The sequence below is a fragment of the Trichoplusia ni genome, chromosome 14 (genome assembly GCF_003590095.1).
Source record: "Trichoplusia ni isolate ovarian cell line Hi5 chromosome 14, tn1, whole genome shotgun sequence".
In the NCBI taxonomy this organism is placed as follows: Eukaryota; Metazoa; Arthropoda; class Insecta; order Lepidoptera; family Noctuidae; genus Trichoplusia; species Trichoplusia ni.
In genome coordinates this window covers 5,636,124-5,655,857 of record NC_039491.1, presented here as the reverse complement: position 1 = coordinate 5,655,857, position 19,734 = coordinate 5,636,124, and the positions used below count along the sequence as shown (strand labels likewise).

At 35.5% G+C, this 19,734-nt stretch overlaps 1 protein-coding gene across 3 annotated transcripts in view; it reads right to left on the bottom strand.

Annotated features, from left to right (window-relative positions):
* Positions 1 to 727: 727 nt before the first annotated feature.
* Positions 728 to 19,734, bottom strand: part of LOC113500653 — a 211,262-nt gene continuing 192,255 nt past the window's right edge. For 2 of the 3 annotated variants that reach the window (XM_026881512.1, XM_026881513.1), the window contains 3 exons: positions 14,867 to 14,960; positions 2,834 to 2,993; positions 728 to 1,786 (listed from right to left, as the gene is read on the bottom strand). In XM_026881512.1, coding sequence (XP_026737313.1) covers positions 1,622 to 1,786; positions 2,834 to 2,993; positions 14,867 to 14,960 — 419 coding nt within the window. In that variant the 3' untranslated portion in view covers positions 728 to 1,621. Of the gene's footprint in view, positions 1,787 to 2,833; positions 2,994 to 6,910; positions 7,294 to 14,866; positions 14,961 to 19,734 lie in introns of those variants that run through there. The other variant, XM_026881514.1, reaches the window with a different exon arrangement.

The following is a 19,734-nucleotide window of genomic DNA, read 5'->3' as shown; positions in this document are numbered from 1 at the left end:
TTCTGACTAAGAAGTTTGCAAGAAAATGTATAGATGGCGCTTTTATGACTTATTTTAGTTTTCAGTGTTCGACAGTAGAGGGCGCTCATTTTAAAAATATATTAAACGACAGATGGAGCGACGGGTCTTCTTATTGAATATTCGACGGATACTTAATTCTACACTTTGTTTGTATTGTTTGGTTGCTAAGTTTACTTCTTTTAATAATAAAACAATCTGATTTGTTTTCTTCCGTCGCACTCGATGGACCATTTGCAAATTTCAATGTTATTGTTGTTTGTTTTCATTCACAAATTAAGGAGAGAAAACTGTTTGGGTCAGCATAACCTCAAATTCTTTCCACGCGTCTGACGCGGTGCATTTCATTGACGTATTTGTATTTTTACTTGTAGTTATTGGTCGTCTGTACAAGGTTTTTTAATAAGGAAACAAAGCATTTCAGTATAATGATGGAATTTATTTTCCAATATTTCAACGAAAGATTACATTTTTTCAAAACAAAAAACTTCTCACGATGTTAAAATTAAAGTTATAACATGTTTTTTTCTACAGCAACAGTTAATTTAATGAAAGAAAAAATATATTCATGGCTCAATTCTACCTATTATCTATCAGCTTACATCATCAAAATATCAGGGCTCAATATGAGCTATCAAAATTCTCGACCGTCGGCCCTTGCTAGACTTTAATTGACAAGGTATTAAGGCAATCAAGTTAAAACTACATCTTTCTGTCAATAATATTCTTTATTCCTTCCATTTTAATTATTTATCACAGTAAGGACCGGGCGAAAATCTGAATAATTATACTACAAAAGCAATTCGAGCAACTCAACATTCAACAACTAGGTCATTTGATATTCCATCGTGATATTGTTTGATATTTGATACTTATAGTCAATAATATCAGAAAATATTGTGTATTTTATTCGCAAAATTTCAATGTCACGTTACACTTAAAATTGTACCATTATTCAGTCTCACTCGCAACACAAAATGAATGATCTAAAAATACTGCATCAAACAATAAGATGTCTCAAACGTCAGCTCCCACACATATACATCTGTATGTATAAGTTCATAAACTATTTTGATCGGAGTTCACTTACGAATACGATCATGTCTACAATAAGTTAATGAACTACGAAATGCCCTAATTAGTCAAAATTACACTTAACAAGGCATCATAATTGTTTATTCATAATTATTGGATTTTCGTCACTAGTATGCGCGACCGCATCTTCCTAATTCACATTCATATCTTTAAATTAATTAAACTAAATTCATTTGACTATCACTCTCATACGATCTGCAACGGGACAACACTCACAAGTCACAAACATCAAATTCTAATACTTAATAATACAATTTCTAGGCTTTAAAATCACAATGAAGTGTTGAATGAAAGAAGAATATTTTAGTTACATTGGTCATTAGAATTAATTGGTCGAAAGGGATATGTTCAGAGATAGTGGCTGTCGAGCCGTGCAGGTTTACAATTTTGATATTCGAGTAATGATAAAAGTTGATGTTTTACAACCGTCGAGTTGAGGTTGATGTCATCGCCTTTAGATCAACGCAGCGAAGTATCCTGCTTCAGCTATAATTACTAGAACGTGCAGTTAGTACACGTATATTTGTTTGAGCTGTGGCTTGAGCTCAGGCGGGATCGTGTAAACTTCCTGTTCAGGCTTCTTTTTCACTAGTCGCTTCCAACGACCACCGATGTTCTTGCGAAGACTGCGGAAACTCGCACGCTCGTTGCCGTGCGGCTGCATCAAGTTGTCCTATAAACAATGGAGAAGAAATTATTAGTCTCATTAGGCGAGTTCCGAGACACGTTTGGGAGTTCACACCAGGTGTTTGACCCCTAATCTACCCGATTTCAATACCGTTATCGACCCCAATGCGTTCAATACATTTTTGGCCCGTTGCGTGAAATAACTTCGTCTGTTATACAATACATCAGTCGAGCGTTATTTTTAGTCTGTTGTCAAGCCGGCAGAGAAAGAAGTCTTTTCTATTATGTTTTGTAGGAAACGCGTTTTTGTTTGAATGTTTTACTTTTATACGAAGACATGTACTCGGAAGTAGAGGTCTTCTAGTTTTACTCGTTTTCAAGTTGGAAAAAAAGCTCGTACATGTCTAGGAAGCTAATGTTTCAAAGTAATGTTGAGGCCAAGCTAGAATGAGGCAAGCCTTGAATGCGCTATTCAAAGACACATTAGCATTATCTACTTCCTGGTGTGCCGTCTCAATATGTGGTCATGCAGCCGTTGTACAAACACAGTGTACGATTCGATATAACAAATCAATAGGCCGTTTCGCAGGTAAGCTCACCTCGGGAAGCGGTTATTAGAGCGTAATATTGGGGTCAGCGTTTTAACAAGTTTAAATTTTAGTCAGACGTTTGCGTAGCCTCTTTTGTTCATAAGACGGCAAGAAAGAAGGTCGGAGTATTACGACATGCTCGCCTTGTGCAGCTTTCTATTCAACAAGCATGTCCCGACATTTAAATTTATTTCGCACATAGATATCGTGTCTACCTACGTGTTCAACCAGCTCTCTCTCAGTGGCGGGGAGGGTCGAACCAGTCACGATTTCTTTCGTATTATAATGTAACGTTTCTTTCCCAACATGCAACTTTCAATATTGTTTGTTTGTTTCCGAGGCAAACGGAGTTTTGTAGTGAAATGTGTTGCAGTTGGACATTGATGCTAGTTAAAACAGTATTGGGGTCAAGTATAACGACTGGAGCTGGTTTCAATTCTTGAAATAGATAAGCGGCATTGATATAATTGTTGTTTTTGTTTGTTATGAACATGTGTACACACCTGATCGTGAGGATAGACGTAAGGCGGGGGCAGCGGCGGCGGAAACTGCCACAGCGGCTGCTGGCGGAAGGCAAGAGGCTCCGGCTGCGGTGCAGGCGCAGCCTGAAGAACTTCAGCTGGGTGCACGGAAGCCGAGTGCTCCTCCCGCTTGCGCAGCTTGCTGTGGACGATGCGAATCGCCATCATAGTACCGTTATTTCCAACCATTGTGGTAAACGGTCCGTTAACGCAAGAATAACTGATCACACTGGGTTGGCTCACAGGTAACAAGTTCCAATCGGGCAGTCACAACATTTCAATTCACAGTTTTCACTCACAGCCGATCGCGGTCTTCGTGACTCTTGTAACTAATAACTAAGTAATTTAAATAAATTATCACAATTATTTTGTTGTAAGGCTATTGCACATATCACTGTTCGTAGGAACGCGCGGCAAACCGCGTTACGCGAGCTAGAGCTTCGCGGTTGGTGACTAGAATTATATCGTGAAGATTGGCCGGCAGGTGCCTAGCAAAGCGCTCGCTCGTGCCAAACGACCTCTACGGAGTACTCCATGCGTCTGAGTTGAAGTGGAGGGGCGCGCATGGCTTTTATAGACGCGCTTATGACGCGGCGCCAGCGCGGGCAGAGAGGGGCAGTGGGGGGGAGGGAACGGTTGAGGTTGACGATATGACCGTTTTCCGCGAAAAACTACGAATGGTGGCGTGGCGGCGGCGCTCGACGCTATCGTATCGTTGTGATTATGACGCACCAGAAGGCCTGACCGTTGGTTTGTCCCGCATAGCCGGCACATTTTATATATGCAAATTGGGCTTCTTTGAAAAGTAACTGGTAATACCATATTAAAACATCTGCGAAGACTGTGAGTGTAAAACTGGTTAAATATATTCCGTAGCAATTAGTTATTCTTGCGCCAACTGGACCTGTTTTTTAATAAAAGCATTATTTCTAGTACGCAGTGTTGTTATGCTCATGAAGGTGTAGCATGCTGTTTTTCATAACAACACAACAACAAACACAAATAAACATTTAGCGCAATCATAAACTGGTATAATTTATAAACTCCAAAATCCTAAATGAGATGTCCTAACTTATTAAATCACATTACAGCTAGCAAAAAAGTGCTCTCTAAGTATTGAAACTCGCTCCTGTTGATTTCAGACGTAATGATAAACCAAGAGAGAGTTCTGCATTTCACCATTAAACGAGTTCAAAGTCCACAATATAAATATGCGTAGTAATGTATAGCTAATACTTTACGCACAGTTGGGTTTATGGATAAAGTAGACGCACTCAACGCTGACATTGCATCTCTTTCTGTCCAACACTTGCATTCACGTGACGGTAAGGGAGGTTCATTTTGAGAGCTTTCGCCTCCAAAACTCAAAGTAGGGCTGCAGGGCAAGGGAGAACGCAAAGGTGCAATGCCCTTAGCAACGACTAACTTAAGCAAAGCTCCGGGCCTTTGACTCGAATAGTGCCTGGTGGGATAAAAAACACAGGTAGTAAGCCATTATAAGTCGTTACCCTTGAGATCCGTCTAGAGGATATTGTTATAAACCAGAAAAAAAGTAGATTCTTTAAAGAGCGAAATGTTGTAGGTTATTTTGCGATTATACAAGTTATTTTCATAACTCGCTTGATGCCAATTTACCTAAACCACATTTTATACAACCATGCAAAATATTTGTGTGAAGACGTACCTGCTGTATGAATATTGATTTTTAAGTCGTTTCAGACTGAGCTGTCTACCAAAATCTATCTAAGTACTGGTATTTCGAATAAAGTAATTTTTGAAGAAGGTTTTAGCCTCCTTTGTAACGGACAGAGACTTAATCTCTATTAAACTCTGTGATTAAATGATGGTTGTGCGTACCTGCGGTGTAATTGTTTGACATTGAAACTTAAATAATAACAATAGTGCGCTGTGACAAGTGCTCTCCGTCGTCTACTCAACAGGCCGTGTCATTTGTTTCATTATCAGTTAGTACTAACACAAGATTGCATAGTCAAATGTTTCTTTAAATACTGCTTGTGCAATAGCCGGCGGATGTAAACATTACACTGAGAATATAAGCAGACCTTCGTGAAATCTAAGAGATCGATTTCGTGTATCACGGATGATTTAGTTGTAACCAAACAGTCGTGTCTTGTCATGAATCGTTTAACATCGAAAAATTTAGATTTCCGATAAACTGGTTGTTCTAGGGAACATCAGCATCTTTTGTCTCCAATGACGTAAGTATAAACAAATTCATATCAAGCACGATGTTTATAGATGACACCTAACTATTGGATGGCAGAAACATCTCTTAGTAACAAAATATTTTTTCTGACCTCTTATTGCGTCAATCAGAGGCTATCTGCGGCGTAATCTTTGTAATGCCATACGATATTTTGACGTTATTGAATATCATTAGCGATTGTTATTCCACCTTTTGAAATTTACCGATATCTTGAGTAACACTTATTTTTTAAGTTTTGTTTTTATTTATGAAAGAATGAATTCTAATTAGAACATTCTTATTTGTTGGTTCATTAATCTGTACTAGCCCAACTGATGTTCCACGCACGAAGTTCCCAAGAGGAACAAGATCTCAGAACAATAACAAACATTCAATATATGTATTGATAAAATGGTTATTGGCGGCATTCGATTGTGAGTACTGACGTCAAACAGAATGATGGGAGTCAACAGGGGTACATTTTTAATGAGGCCCCAACTAACACACGATGACGAAATAATTGCCACTAAATTACCATTTCAAAATAATAACAATGTTATTTTACTACGTTGTTTTGTACACAACCTTAAATAAGGCCACGACGACAATCCACAGTACAAAGAGCAACGACTTTCGAACTTTCATTATTTAAAACTTTTTGGTACCCGCCTAGTTCGGGCTTCAAGTGTTTGTTTAAATCGGGTTTAATCTAACCTCGTTGGAAGTAATGAGTCTCTGATCTTAGATACAGTTCTTGGCAATGTTTTGTTTACATCGAGCATGTCCGTGTTTACGAAATCATTGGCACATAGGTTATTTAAATGTTTGAAGAAAGTCCGTCACACCTGCACACTGACACCTGCCGAGACTGTAGGTTAACGTGTTACCGATATAGACAGAAGGTTATCATGCTCAACCTCCGCCTTATTTAACCTTTTTTGTTATAACCTACTATGTAAACTAATTACTTTTCTACGTACAATATTTATGTGCTTCTATTTATCTACTTATCATAAACTTCCGCGTACCCAGTACCCAGCTCGTTAACCACTTCCCAGTTTCTGGTATCGTAAATCAGCTGTGAATTGATATAGGTATATCTATGCTTTATACAATTTGAAGTTACCCAGATTGAAAGCATTTTACATGAAATGTTATGCGCAACATTTCACAAACTTGGTTCGTAATTTTTAATTATTCCATATGAATAATTAATAAGTAATAATAAACGTCGCGTACGAGTTTTTAGGCATTATTCGACAAAAGCCATTGTACGGCCGGCCACGACCTTGTTCGGTTCTTCGGTCATCATGCTGTTCCTAGAAGCATTATATAGATATAAGATGTATATATCCCACTATAGTTTTTTGTCAGCCACCGGTTACAATATTCTGACTCATTCAATCGAATTGTTAGATTTTAAATAGAACGGTGAACGTTGCATAAAATAGCCAATCAGTGAACACGGAAACCTAAACGCGACTCAAAATTGAAATGTCCAGTTATTGTACTAGCAAATATAAATAGGTAAATATAGACTGGAATATGGCCATTCGTAAGAAATTTGCCTTGACCATATCGACGACAACCTTCGAGCATATTAAAATGATAGTGAACAGGTTTTTCGTTTTGATAGTTTTGATAGTGAACAATTTTTAAGACCTCATGGTATGGTACAATCACAGTTCAAAGGATTTAAGGAATTCAGCCCGTTTATGTGGCTAAATATCGATAGCAATACAGCTGAAATATTTCAACAATAAAGCGTTTGCGATTACCAGTTGTTAGTAGACAGGAGTTAAGGCGAGGTAATCAGTTAGCGTCGTACCATAATGCAGAACGATGAGAATTACCCGCGCTCGAAGGGATTGTTCCTATCCCTTCCGCATAGGCAGACGATGGTCTTGTCAACGGACAACACGATCAAGGAGTTGTGTTCTAGCACCACGCCGACTTCACAGTTTTCCTCTTTGCACTTCATCGCCTCGACGGCGATTGGAGAGAAGAGCATCGAAACGCGGGCACAGACACTTTACAGACACAGGTTATAGGAGACTTAGTAGGTGAGGACAGTTGAGGCAAGCCGCCAACGTGAGGCGCGCGGACGGCCGTTTTGGCGCACACTGGCAGACAGCCGCTGTGCGAGTTTTCAATACACACGGCCGTACCGACGGTGACTATTTGACTGCCTGAGCGGCGTTCGTGGCGCCGGCCACCACGCCTCGCGCAGCGGTGGGTGGCGACTGAACACGCACCTCTCCCGTTACCTTATTGCAATGTTAAGGGGACCCGACCCCGCACTGTAAAGCCCTTCGTAATAGTCCGTGGCGTTACTGTAATTTGCATTCATTTCCACCCATTTCCATATCCAGGAAACTTCACATTGACAATGCGGACGACGACTGTGCACAACACGCGAACTATCCTTTATCCTGATATTTGCCAGCACCAATAACATTGGACACACACTTGAATACACACTCTTACAAATTCGCATATTTGATAAGTATAACAAATTAATACATTGTTTTCTTCAGCCGAGCACGTCTTTCAAATTCAAATGATCTCTTCGAAGACTGCTTTGTTATACGCTCGTCGTGGCTTAACTGAAAACAGTTGGACGTCAACGGATGTCGGTCCCCGTACGTCGCATTCATACATAACAAATAGCGTAGCCCGTAAGAGACAAGACAATCGAATGAGAATTGTTTGTGTATCACGGTTAAATATTTTACTTGTAGATTGCCTTTGCTATGATTTAAAATTGTGTTTCAGAAATGTTGCAAGCACAAAATCAAAAATAAAACAAACCCGATAACACATTGGAGAGCGTTCGATCAAACATTGACGTCAAAGCTTACACAGCTTTCTGTTATGCAAAGCGAGCTGATAATGTTATTGCTGAACTAATAGTATTGTTATGTACCGATTAGATAACGCGACACTTTTAATGTAATCTCGAAAAAACAAAACAAAACCACGCTATTGCGTTCCAGAAATATTGTTTTCATAACACGAATTGCAGTTCATTACAGACTTTTATAAGATAGTCAACTAAAACTGGAGCTAAACTTATCATATAAGTTAAAGATTTGTAAAAGGACATTCAACGGATTAAAAAAAAGTTGTACGTAAATGTACAAAAGATCTGGGATAAATGGTATATATCGATCCATGTATTTATTTGTGCACGCCGTGGGAACGCCATGCCCTGCAGAGTAGCCATGGTAGATGACCACAATAGCTGACCTCGTTTTGACTGGCGTGGCTAACATCACTGGATTGTTGTATTCAATGCAGCAATAGACGTTATTCAACAATACGCAAACTGATTCAAAACATTGTTACTATAATAATGTAGATACAGGGAAATTTTAGGTCAAGAATTATAACTATAAAAGCAATGTTAGGGCTGTATTGCTTGTGCCTATATTTTACTGTTCAATTTTAATAGATCGAATGAAAAACTACTTCAATTTGATTGTTTTCATTTCATACCAAAGAAAACGTTTAATAATAACTACGAATCATGTGTTCACAATCTAAGAATTTGAAGAATTTTCAATCTAATTATACAAAATTCCAGCAGATAGGATGAAGATTTCATGCAGTTTCAGTGGTATCATAATTATCAAAAATTTATCGTGGAACATAAAATAAACTGTTTGGTCGGCAATGTTTTGATCTTTAATATCCTATTTTAGTACCACTCGTATTTAAAGTATCGGTAATTGTTCGCAGTTAACAAAAATGATGGGTCTGAAGCTATTTGCAGGTGTAAACACACAAACATATTGCATGGTTTGGTGAAACTGCCCCTTGCCGAGTGATGTGATGGCCAGTGGTTTTGGCCGAAATGGCGATTTGATAGCGGTGATTTGCGATTTTAAAACAGCACAGTTAACAAAAATAAACAGAGATCATTGTAATGTCCAGACTTGCTGAAATCTGGCAAACTTCCAGAGTAACGTGGGTACCAAACCTTGGGGTTCTTTATGCGTTTCGTATTCGTTAAATTGCAAATTTTCTAATAATATACAGGATTATGTTTGACTGTTACACAAATGTTATAATAATTCTGCTCTGTGAATAACGTTAACACCTTGAAATATTTTTATTTCTCTTTTATATCATTGAATATTTCATACCATTATATAACCAGATGTTCTTTAGCTATGACTTATATTTATTTTTTACCTGTGTATTTGCTAGTCAAGGCTTAAAGTAGTTGTAAGCAGGTATTTAAATATATTATCTCGAAACACTGTGACTCACTCAGACTGTGATATAATAATACATAATTTATATAAATGGTATCTTTTTTCGTCCTTACAAATAACTATAATTCCACACGCATCATAGTAGGTGTGTACGACGCCTAGCATTGCGTGAACATGAAATGGTAATCAAAAACATGTGCAAAACAATTTGTGTAGCCTTTGACCAACCAGCTGTGGGATTAATTAGAGCTCTAGTGATCCAACGCGGAAATATCAATTAACTAGGGACGTGGCTTATTAAAAACTAACGTTTACTGGTAAATTGTGGTGCGAACTAGACACGCAATGATATTTGTTTCGTAAAAATAAATGGCGTCTGTACTCTGAACTTGTAAGCTATGTCTTCTTAGGCCAGTACTGTAATTTTGTACTGAAGTCCCCAAAGATTTTTGATCGATATTACGAATCAAAGACATTTATAGTTCAGAGTATTTTTCAAAACTATGACGTATTCTATCAGCACGAAGTTTCAAATTAGAAAGCTTACTTAACAGGAAAAGATAACCTTAAACACTAAGCTTAAATCGATGTCACCAATAAAGTGAAATTAGTTTTACGTCTATTGGTGTAATAATAGAAATATTTAGTGATAACTGGATGGAACTGGTTTTCAATGTATCCTATCACATAGATAATTATCTGCCATATAGGGCTTCAGTACCCTATATGTTAATTCATGTCGAAATACTCGTGTGGCGTGACATTGACTTTGCAAGGTTTTTTTGGTAATGGAAAGAATTCTTTATTATTCAAATGTTTTGACAGGTCACGAAGTAGTTTTTTATAGCTTGACATAATTGGAAATTCTCTTCGCTGCATAATTTAATAATTATAAGAGTAATATAATAGGACAAGACGTTAATTATTACGAATAAGTGTTTTTAGCATAAATAGCTTTTGAAATTGTCTCTAACTGATTGACAATACTTAATAAAAGATATTCGACGTAATGAGCAAGCAAAATTCTGTCGCCTCGATACTTTTCGAGTGTAAATAACATTAACACTTGAATTAACTTACATTTTAAGTATAATCTTCTTGAATGTTTTTTTAAAGATACGAAGTAAATGCATTTTGATACCTATATAAGACACTATTCACAATTTTTACCGAAAGACACGTTCGACATTTAAAAGGCAGCGCGCAGACTAGCTGATGACAAGTTTCTAAGATATTTATGTTAAATACCCACAAACAGCCGAAACAAATGAAGGTAGTTAAGAGAAAACATTATTTTTTAAGTGACTAGTTAGCTATACACCTTGGCACATTCATACAAGTCAACACACGTCTTCACAAACCGACAACTTTGAAGACAGACGAAAAAGTTTGAGTTTGTATAGTTGCTTGTAGTCTTGTAGTAAATAGTCTTAAGATGGTGTGATGAAAGTTTTGCTAATGCTGATACTATGAACTAACAGATCATAACAAGAACTGTTAGAACAAAGCGATGATCTGATGACCCAATTGACTTGAAAGGAATTCTTGAGGTCAAGGTTGCTAATTCGATTCCTACAACGGGATAAATATTTATGCGACCTTCTTTTAGAATGTTTATTCCAAATCCGTTTGTTTGTGCATGTGATTGACGATGCAGTTGTCAGACAAAGGAATAACGCTGGAAGTCTTAAAAGAAAGTTCAAAGAGAAATCAATAATATTTAAGGAATGATTGTTACTGTTCAATTACTTGTTTTTTATTGGAAGCTGTCTCGTTTTTTTTTTTGTTTTTAATGCCACTTAAAAAGGGGAATTTCGTTGAACTGGTAGGTATTATGTAATACGGTTTTAAGAAATACCTGTGTTGATATTCGTGAAATTGGTTGGAAAAACCTGTGGTTTTCCTTAACATAAAAAGCGCTTGATGATACATTATAAACAATACCTCATAGGTATTTAAACCCGTCTTAATAAAATACGTTTTTTACCTGTTTTTTTAAGGTTGAATTCCTTAAATTCAATATAAATCAAAACATAATTCATTCAACGGACAAGATTTCTAAGTAAAAAAATCTGACATAAGTCTCAGAACTATAAGTTTTGAAATAAAACTCATAACAATTAGTTTGTTACAAAACATTTAAATCTGCTTTTAAAATCTGAAATCATAAGGTTCCGCATTCAAAAATAGTTTCCTTGACCGAGCAGTAACTCTAAATTCAAAATATTTAAAACAAAACACAAACAAAAAAAATAAACATAGTATGACTCATGACCATTGCAATAAGGCAGTACAGTCGACCGCTGAGAGAACAATACTTTGATATTGATAAAGTGACTTAATTCTTATACAGTTAAGGTCGATTTTTGGGTTTCGGTATTATTTGTGGGTGTGTTGTAGACTGTACTGTACGAACATTTCGCAAATCCTTGAAATGACCCAGTACAGATGTTCTGCCATTCTATTGCCTTGACGTTATGATTAGTCTTGAATTGTGAACGCTGCAAGCCGTTTGTATTATAATATCAAACGTCAATCACGTCATCTTACTATTGTGTAATGTTCTTAAGAAATATAAATTAACTGATTTAACACGAATATATTAACTTGGAGTTTTTGAAAGAGGACAATAATTCCAATTCATTTTTTAAGTTCATAAGGAAATAAAAGCTAATGATTGTAGGTATCTGTTTCGAATGTGACTTCAAGGAAATACTGAAGATATTGATAATTTATTTGTTTGCCAAATAAATAATTATCTTGATTAAAGCGATTAGCGTGGAATCACTATTATATTGTGGCGCTTTGCTTGTAAAAACGTAATACCTACATATTGATTACAAGATAATCTGAGCACCTATTAAGTAAGATGATATAAGGAAAAGATAAGTAAGTATATAATCTATAAAAAACAAAAACATCACTTATCCATTGATAACAATATATATTCAGGCAAAATTGAGCAAATAACATTTTCTATTTTCCTCAAAAGCGGCATTTTACAAAACAAATGACGAATTCAAGAAATTACCTCCCTTACTTAATTCACACGTCATCTAAATCTAAATAAATCATTTTACGAGTACTTTCTAAACGTTAAACGTCAGTGCAGAGTGATTATACTGACTGGGAATTCAAAGAATCACGGAAATCTTTGTCAAACTGCCAAAACTGCAGTCACCCACATACTGCATACATAGGCACCCTCGTATATGATGTATCTCTATCTACTTGCAATCAAATTGCGTCTGTCCTTAGATAAGTCTGCTTATATCGATTGATACATAAGTAGTGTAAGTAAGTATAACAAGTGTTCAAAATTATATAACAATGTTTAGTCATTGTATTTTGTGTTTTAAATAAGTTGAATGCGAGCAAAGAGTTGTCCTTAAAACCTCCTTTCACTATATTCCATTTTAAAATTAATAAGCCTAAAAAAAAGTATCTGGATTGCCTTTTGCATTTTACTAATGAAAACTTAAGAGTAGACAATATAACTTAAGTATTAATGGAATATATAAATTTATCTCTGAGCAAAAATTTGCCTAGGATCAAATCCAAGTACTTACACAGGGTGTATTGAAAACACGTTATACTTTACAAACGAAATTTTCCTAAAAACAGTTAAGGCAAAAAAGGCAATTACTCATAGAATCAATAAACCTCTCAATCCAAAGACTGATCCTCGAAAACAAGTTCTAGACATTTCTAGTTCAAGATAGTTAAAGAATAAAAGTACAAACGGAAACATCAAATGAACTCCACTTGCTGTTTTGGTGCCAGCATTCCATCTGAGTTCAAAATAGACTGACGCTCAGTCCAGGAGAAAGTTAATCAGGGTTGGAATGTTCAGCGTATCCATAGTCTTATTACATTACGCAGTGATACGTGTCATTCTATAAGTAATAAAATGAATCTCTTAAAATCAAGTACTTAAGACCTGTGTTAGGGCACAAAAATCTTCAATGCCTGATGGGTCTACTGCAACCTAGAAATATTATTATTAATGTTTAAGCGTGACAGAGCATTGTACGGTATAGAGCGGCATCTCTCTTTCACATATTACTTTAGGATCGTGATAATCGCTTGGGAACTCGCGAACTCGAACGAAACTCGAACCTTGACCATAATTTTTACCAGATTCCTCATCTCTATAGAAAGGCCTAATTATTTATTAGTGTCAAGAATTTTGTCCTCGGTTAATAATCAAAAACAGATTAAGAATGATTCTGAAGTCTTATCTACTACTATAGAACTGCGAAGGATTTTTCAATAAAGCTGACCTTTTTACACACACCCACCATTATATTAACTTCCGTACCTTGTATTGAAGTTGATAATGTTAATGCTGATTACGTTTTGTTTCCCGTTTATATATCAATGTGACTAGAACAATGACTTATCAGAAGGTGACGATTTAATCTATTGTCCAATTCCTGAAGTTAATTACCTTTTAGTTGCCGTCTCTTTCATGCCGTCTAATATCTTTAAGTGTAAAAAGGGACAGATAGTCATTTAAAACCATTGGAAAAATGCTTTTGTATTTTTTACGTTTTGCGATAACAAAAACCGGACAATTCATCAGGCACAGAAAGTTTATTTTTTTCAAATTACAATTATATTAAGTATCATTCATATACTTTTACATTGATTTAAAAATGATTTTAAAATTTTAGTTTTATAAATAGTTGAGTGGCACGAAACCGTCTGCAGACATTTGAATAAATGGCTGCATAGAAATATTTTATGAACATTATTCGAAATAAATTTCAACTAAATTTGAGTAATATTTGTATTGAATGCCATCATCAAATACATCTACAGATACACATCATACTTTTAACGTATACAATACTCAGTCTGTACAATTTGGCCTTATTTGCGTTTTACAATCAATGATCATTGATTTACCGCTCACATCAATCAAGAAGACCAATGAAAACATACAGTTTATCATATTTTATATCAGTTACATGACCGAAGCTAAAGAACAGTCTAGTACGATCAATCAGTTTTATTTTACGAGTTTCTATCGGTTCTAAATCATATTTTACCGTATTTTTAATTCAACTAGCATCACGACTATTGATGCTAAAGTGTAAGTAGCGTTTCTCGCTCCTAATTTAGCTTATGATAGATGAATGACTTTTCAAAATCTGTTTAGTAGTTAAGGCGTATATGCGTAACAAACTATTCATTAACAATATAATTAAGGACGTAAATCGCAGAGTCATCTAATTGATTGATATAGATAGAATAATATTAATAGGGTATTTATGCGACGAACAATTTCACAAGTGCTTTTATACTTAGACATCCTACGATATTTATTGTGGACTTTGAACATTTTCGGTTGCTAAAGCAAGAAAAATTGAAATTCCTTCGTTTTTCACGCGTAAATCTTTCAGGGAAGGATGTGTTAGAAATAGTATTTTTAATATTAGTTATTGTAGTACAAGGGACCACCATCACCTGTCATGCTGTTGAGGAAGCGAGACAACTGACTATAAAGAAGATCTCTGTCTCACAACTCCACCAGTTACTTTTGTATGTGATGGTAAGCTCCTAGTTTTGTATGAATTCACTTACTTTATTGTTAGGGCCAGCAACACTATAATAAGCCCAACGAGGGCCATTGCGATCACGACACCACATATCATGTAATTCGCATCATTCGGGGCATCTGAAACAATACAAGTTAAACTTTAATATAAGGTGCATAAGATTTATAGTTAACTAATAGTATGAATAAACTCATGCTTGTAACGATTACGTGATAATAATTCATAGTATGCAAAAAGGCTTTTTGATCGTTTATTACTCAATAGTGATCTAACAGATACTTCTTTGAAGGTTTGACGTCATAAGTCGGGTTTTGGTTTAAATATTAAACACGAATCAGACATAACTTTTAATGATATGTAGGAACACAATGATATAAAAAAATGATGCTTAGGATCTCACAGGAGTTTGCAAAAGACACGAAAGACGATCCATATAAGTAGTTTCACAACTTTAACGTTGGTTAAAGTTCCATTGCATCAGTTCTCCACATTTGCAAATCACTTAACTGTTTGGAGGCTCAGTTTATCATACAGTTACATTATTATAAATCATTTCCACTTAACTAAAACAGTACTGCGGAAAACGTGTTATCCACAGTTGTTGCAAGGTATTTTCAGAAATTCCCGTCATCGTATATAACAAGTTGTTGTCGTCGTCATGTTTAATAATGTGTCGTTTGAAGAACTATTGCGCAGATATTTGAGTACTTATGTATGACATTTGGGTCTATAGAATAAAAAGAACGACCGCACTTAAAAGTCAATTTGGGAATGCAACTCATAATTAGCTATTACTTGACACCAAGGTTGTAAGTGCTCTGAATTCAAATACGTAGTTCCAATTATGTCATCAGCTTTCAGATTTAAAGGAGTTGATAATAACCCCCATATTCAACGAATATGTTTTGCATATCATTTTGACATATTCGGCAAAAACATATGCACATTATTGTGCGTAACGTGCAGAAAAGTCGTTATTGCTCGTTCCTCGAACGTGTCAAAAATCTCAGAACACTTGGATACAGACTGACTTAAAATTATTATACAGATCTAAAATGCAAATTGTATAACGTTATGTCACAAGGATACGAAACCAGTTGCCAGTTCGTAGAAGGTCTGTAGTCGGTAAGTGTTTTAATTCAATGAATTTAGTTTAACAACTGAAATAAAATATTGAAGGGTATAAAATGAATTTGAGATTCGGAATCTCATTGAAGGCTTGCTTAAAAAATAAAGATTCTGCAAGGGATTTTTGAACAATTCATAGACATATTTGTACACCTTTAATGTATGTAAATTAAGTAGATTTACAGTATTCATTGAGTTGTTGACTGTTTACTGTTTGTTTGAAACAATGTAGAGAGGAGAAAATATTTGTTCCTTCATCATCTAACTAAATGACGCTAAACGACTAACACAAGTCATGTGAATAATATTGAGCTCATGACTTGAGGACTGTCCATGGTTGTCAGTTAAACACTCGGTAAACTGCCATAACTACATCGTACCAGTTAACGGGTGTGCGTACCACTTCGCCAATTGAACGGTGCCGCATCCTTTAACCGTAAACAAATCGATATCTTGCGTATCGATGCCAATTATCGAATCGAAACGGTACGTCTTCGAATTGGTTTCGATTATTAAATTGATTCCTTATATTGATGTGTTTTAGGACGTACATACCTAGAATTTCATCATACTGGCCCAGAAACGTCTGTGGAACATGGGTCACCTAATTGTGAGCAATGAACTCTTGAAACGGAATTATTCCATGACGTTCAAGCTTGTACAATGTTAAGTAATTATTTTATCTAAGTCAAAGGGAAGATGGAAAGTCCCATTAATTTCCTCAATACATATGGAATATTTATTTACTGGGAACTTTCTTGACGCTTGCTCAGAATACTAGAATTCCATTCAATTGAATATGCAGTAGGTTAATTACTAATGCGTTTAATATGTAGCTGCTATAACTGTAGTTAAGAGTCATGATGAGACATTTTGTCTGAAGGTGACCAATTAATTATGCGGTCTGCGTGTGAAGTATTAATAAGTTACAGCATTGAAAGAAAGGAGGTCGAATTTCACTTATTTATTAGGGTTAACAGTTCTTGGTTATTTGCAAATAGCCTGTATCTTTTTCTCAGTAACCGTTTGAACATTTAGCACATTATGTTAATACTTCCCGGTACAAATACTTAACAAAAGCCCAGTCTAATATCTGTGTATCAGTACATGATTGCTTAGTAATCTCTAACGTGAACTGAAAAAGTTCTACGCATGATAATAGGGTTCATTCAACTCGCGATTTTTTATCCAAATCCATCCAGGTGTCATAATCATATGTACATAACGGAAATTCGAATTATTTTAAATCCATAAACGGCGTTCTATTTAGGAATGTCTTTGAATTTTGAAGTTACAAAGCACCTAGGTTTCGCTTCCAATTTCAAAATGACGGTTTTAAAACTACAGGGCATAATAATCGCGAACTGGAATTAGCTTTACCGCAATAAATGAGCAAATAAAACTGAAACAACCGCACTTTATGGAGCGGTAAGACGTCGGGCGTACGATACGATCGCATTGGGTTTTTTGACCTAACTCCCGTTAAGGAAAACGGTGTTTCTCTTCACAACAGCAGGAAAGCTACATTAGACATTTTTATTATTTTTAGCTCTTAAGTAGTTAAAAATAATTAATGTCCACATTTTTTTTTTCAGGAAGGCATTACTTTGCTCTTCGTGCTTTGTGTTGGTACATTAGTACTTGCTCTGTTTTTACACAACAATAGATTACAGTAAGAGCTAAACAAATCGAAGGAAATCTTTATATTTTTATGTTACTCGAGTGAAATATAAAACCCACGTTTTGTCATCAATTTATAAAATAATAACAGCAACAGGTAAACCTTTAGAATAGGTATCATCTTTTCCTTTACATATTTATTTACACATTATTATGGGAAAGCTATAAAGTTACTAATGGATGTAAAGGTGCATTGGGATCTATTACACATCAAACGAAGTAAGGCAAATAGGGAGTTCAAGTATTTGAACGTCGTTAAATGCCCATATAACTTGACAACACACTGCGATGATGGGGTATGGTGTAATAGAGAAACGACCACCAGCCATTATGTAATTATCTGAACTAACAAAAATACTCGAATCGATAAAAAATAGTTGTATTAGCAAAAAGTAGTGGCGACAATTCCATTGATGAAGAGGTAATAAGTATATTCAAAACATCCAAGTAAGTATAATGTGATGTAATGCAATTTTAATAACATCAACAACACATACAAAAAATATGCCAAAAATACAATATAAGTTTTTATAACATTGGAATTGACGCACATACATTAATTATGTACTAAAATACCTAGAAATCCCCATTGCGACTCAACGGAATATGGATTTAAAATGACGCAATTGTCCCGTTAACCTATTCATATATTTTCCTCGTGTTATCAACAAACACCATAACTACAATGCTGGAATAATTCAATGTTATTCGAAGTACTGTCCAATATTCGGCGAACTTAAGACTTCTATAATAATGTTGGCGTTGTCTCGCTTTCACAACGACCAGTCCTGTTTTATTATAATATACTAGCTGTTGCCCGCGACTTCGTCCGCGTGGTTAGATGATATAAGTTAGGATTTTTTTTACGGTAGCCCTCGAAGATGAATAATTTTCCCCGTTTTTTCCACATTTTCCATTGTATCTTCGCTCCTATCAGTTGCAGCGTGATGTTAAATAGCCTATAGCCTTCCTTGATAAATGGTCTATTCAACACAAAAATAATTTTTCAATTCGAACCAGCAGTTCCTGAGATTAGCACAGTCAAACAAACAAACAAACTCTTCAGCTTTATATATTAGTATAGAAGTATAGATTTGTTCATAATACTGATACAGGAATCAACGAAATATTGCTGGTAACGGTACCCGTCTGTAAAACTCGAAACTGCTGTCAAGATTGATAATTCGAATGCATACACAGAGAAACATTGTGTAGATGTAATGAAGGCGAAGCTAATTATTTCATACTCAGTGCTGTAATTGGAAAACGAAATTATGTTTTGCAAATTGTTGATTCTGCGAAACGGAAACGGCGAGATAATGCTTTGCGTAAGCGTTTCTTCATCAAGTCAAGGCAGGTCCCGTGCCATTCATTTGTTCTGTAGCATTATACGTACATACTAATGTCATAAGGTAATATGGAATGTGAGAACATTGCTTTTTAGCTAAAATAAACAAAAAGCAAATTTTCAGACATAATATAACCAATAAGGCTAACAATTGAGTAGAAACACGGTTATTTAAAAAATATTACCCTAGAAAACTTAGCAAGGAGTTTGCGTGGCTAAGGAAAGTCATTACCACATTTAATGAGTCATAGCTGACACAACCTATATAGTGTAATAAGGTTTTATGTTCCACATGTAGTCCTAACGATGGAATCAGGTGCATAAAGTGCATCGCACCCGACGGGGTAATAAACTTTGTACATTTTCCTATAGATTTTGGAGTACTGGGAGGTATTTTAGCAGTAAATACCTAAAATAATGCTTTAACAATAATACTAATTGTACGATAGTCTTTTGTTTGTTTACGTACTCTGTCTCTAGAATGCTTCAAAGTCCACGTGTACATCTACATGAAAAGTAAATAAATAAAAACAAACATAAAGATACAATCCCTATTTTCAAACACTTCTGACTAATTTGGAATTGTGCCATGTAGTGACATTAGACTCGCCTCTATTATATAAAGAGACATAAAACGTCTGTCGCAGTGGGAGTGAATCTCGGTCTACCCCCGAAAAGTGTACCAGAAATTTATTTTCAACAATAGCAAATTACTGTAATTATTTTACATCACTAAT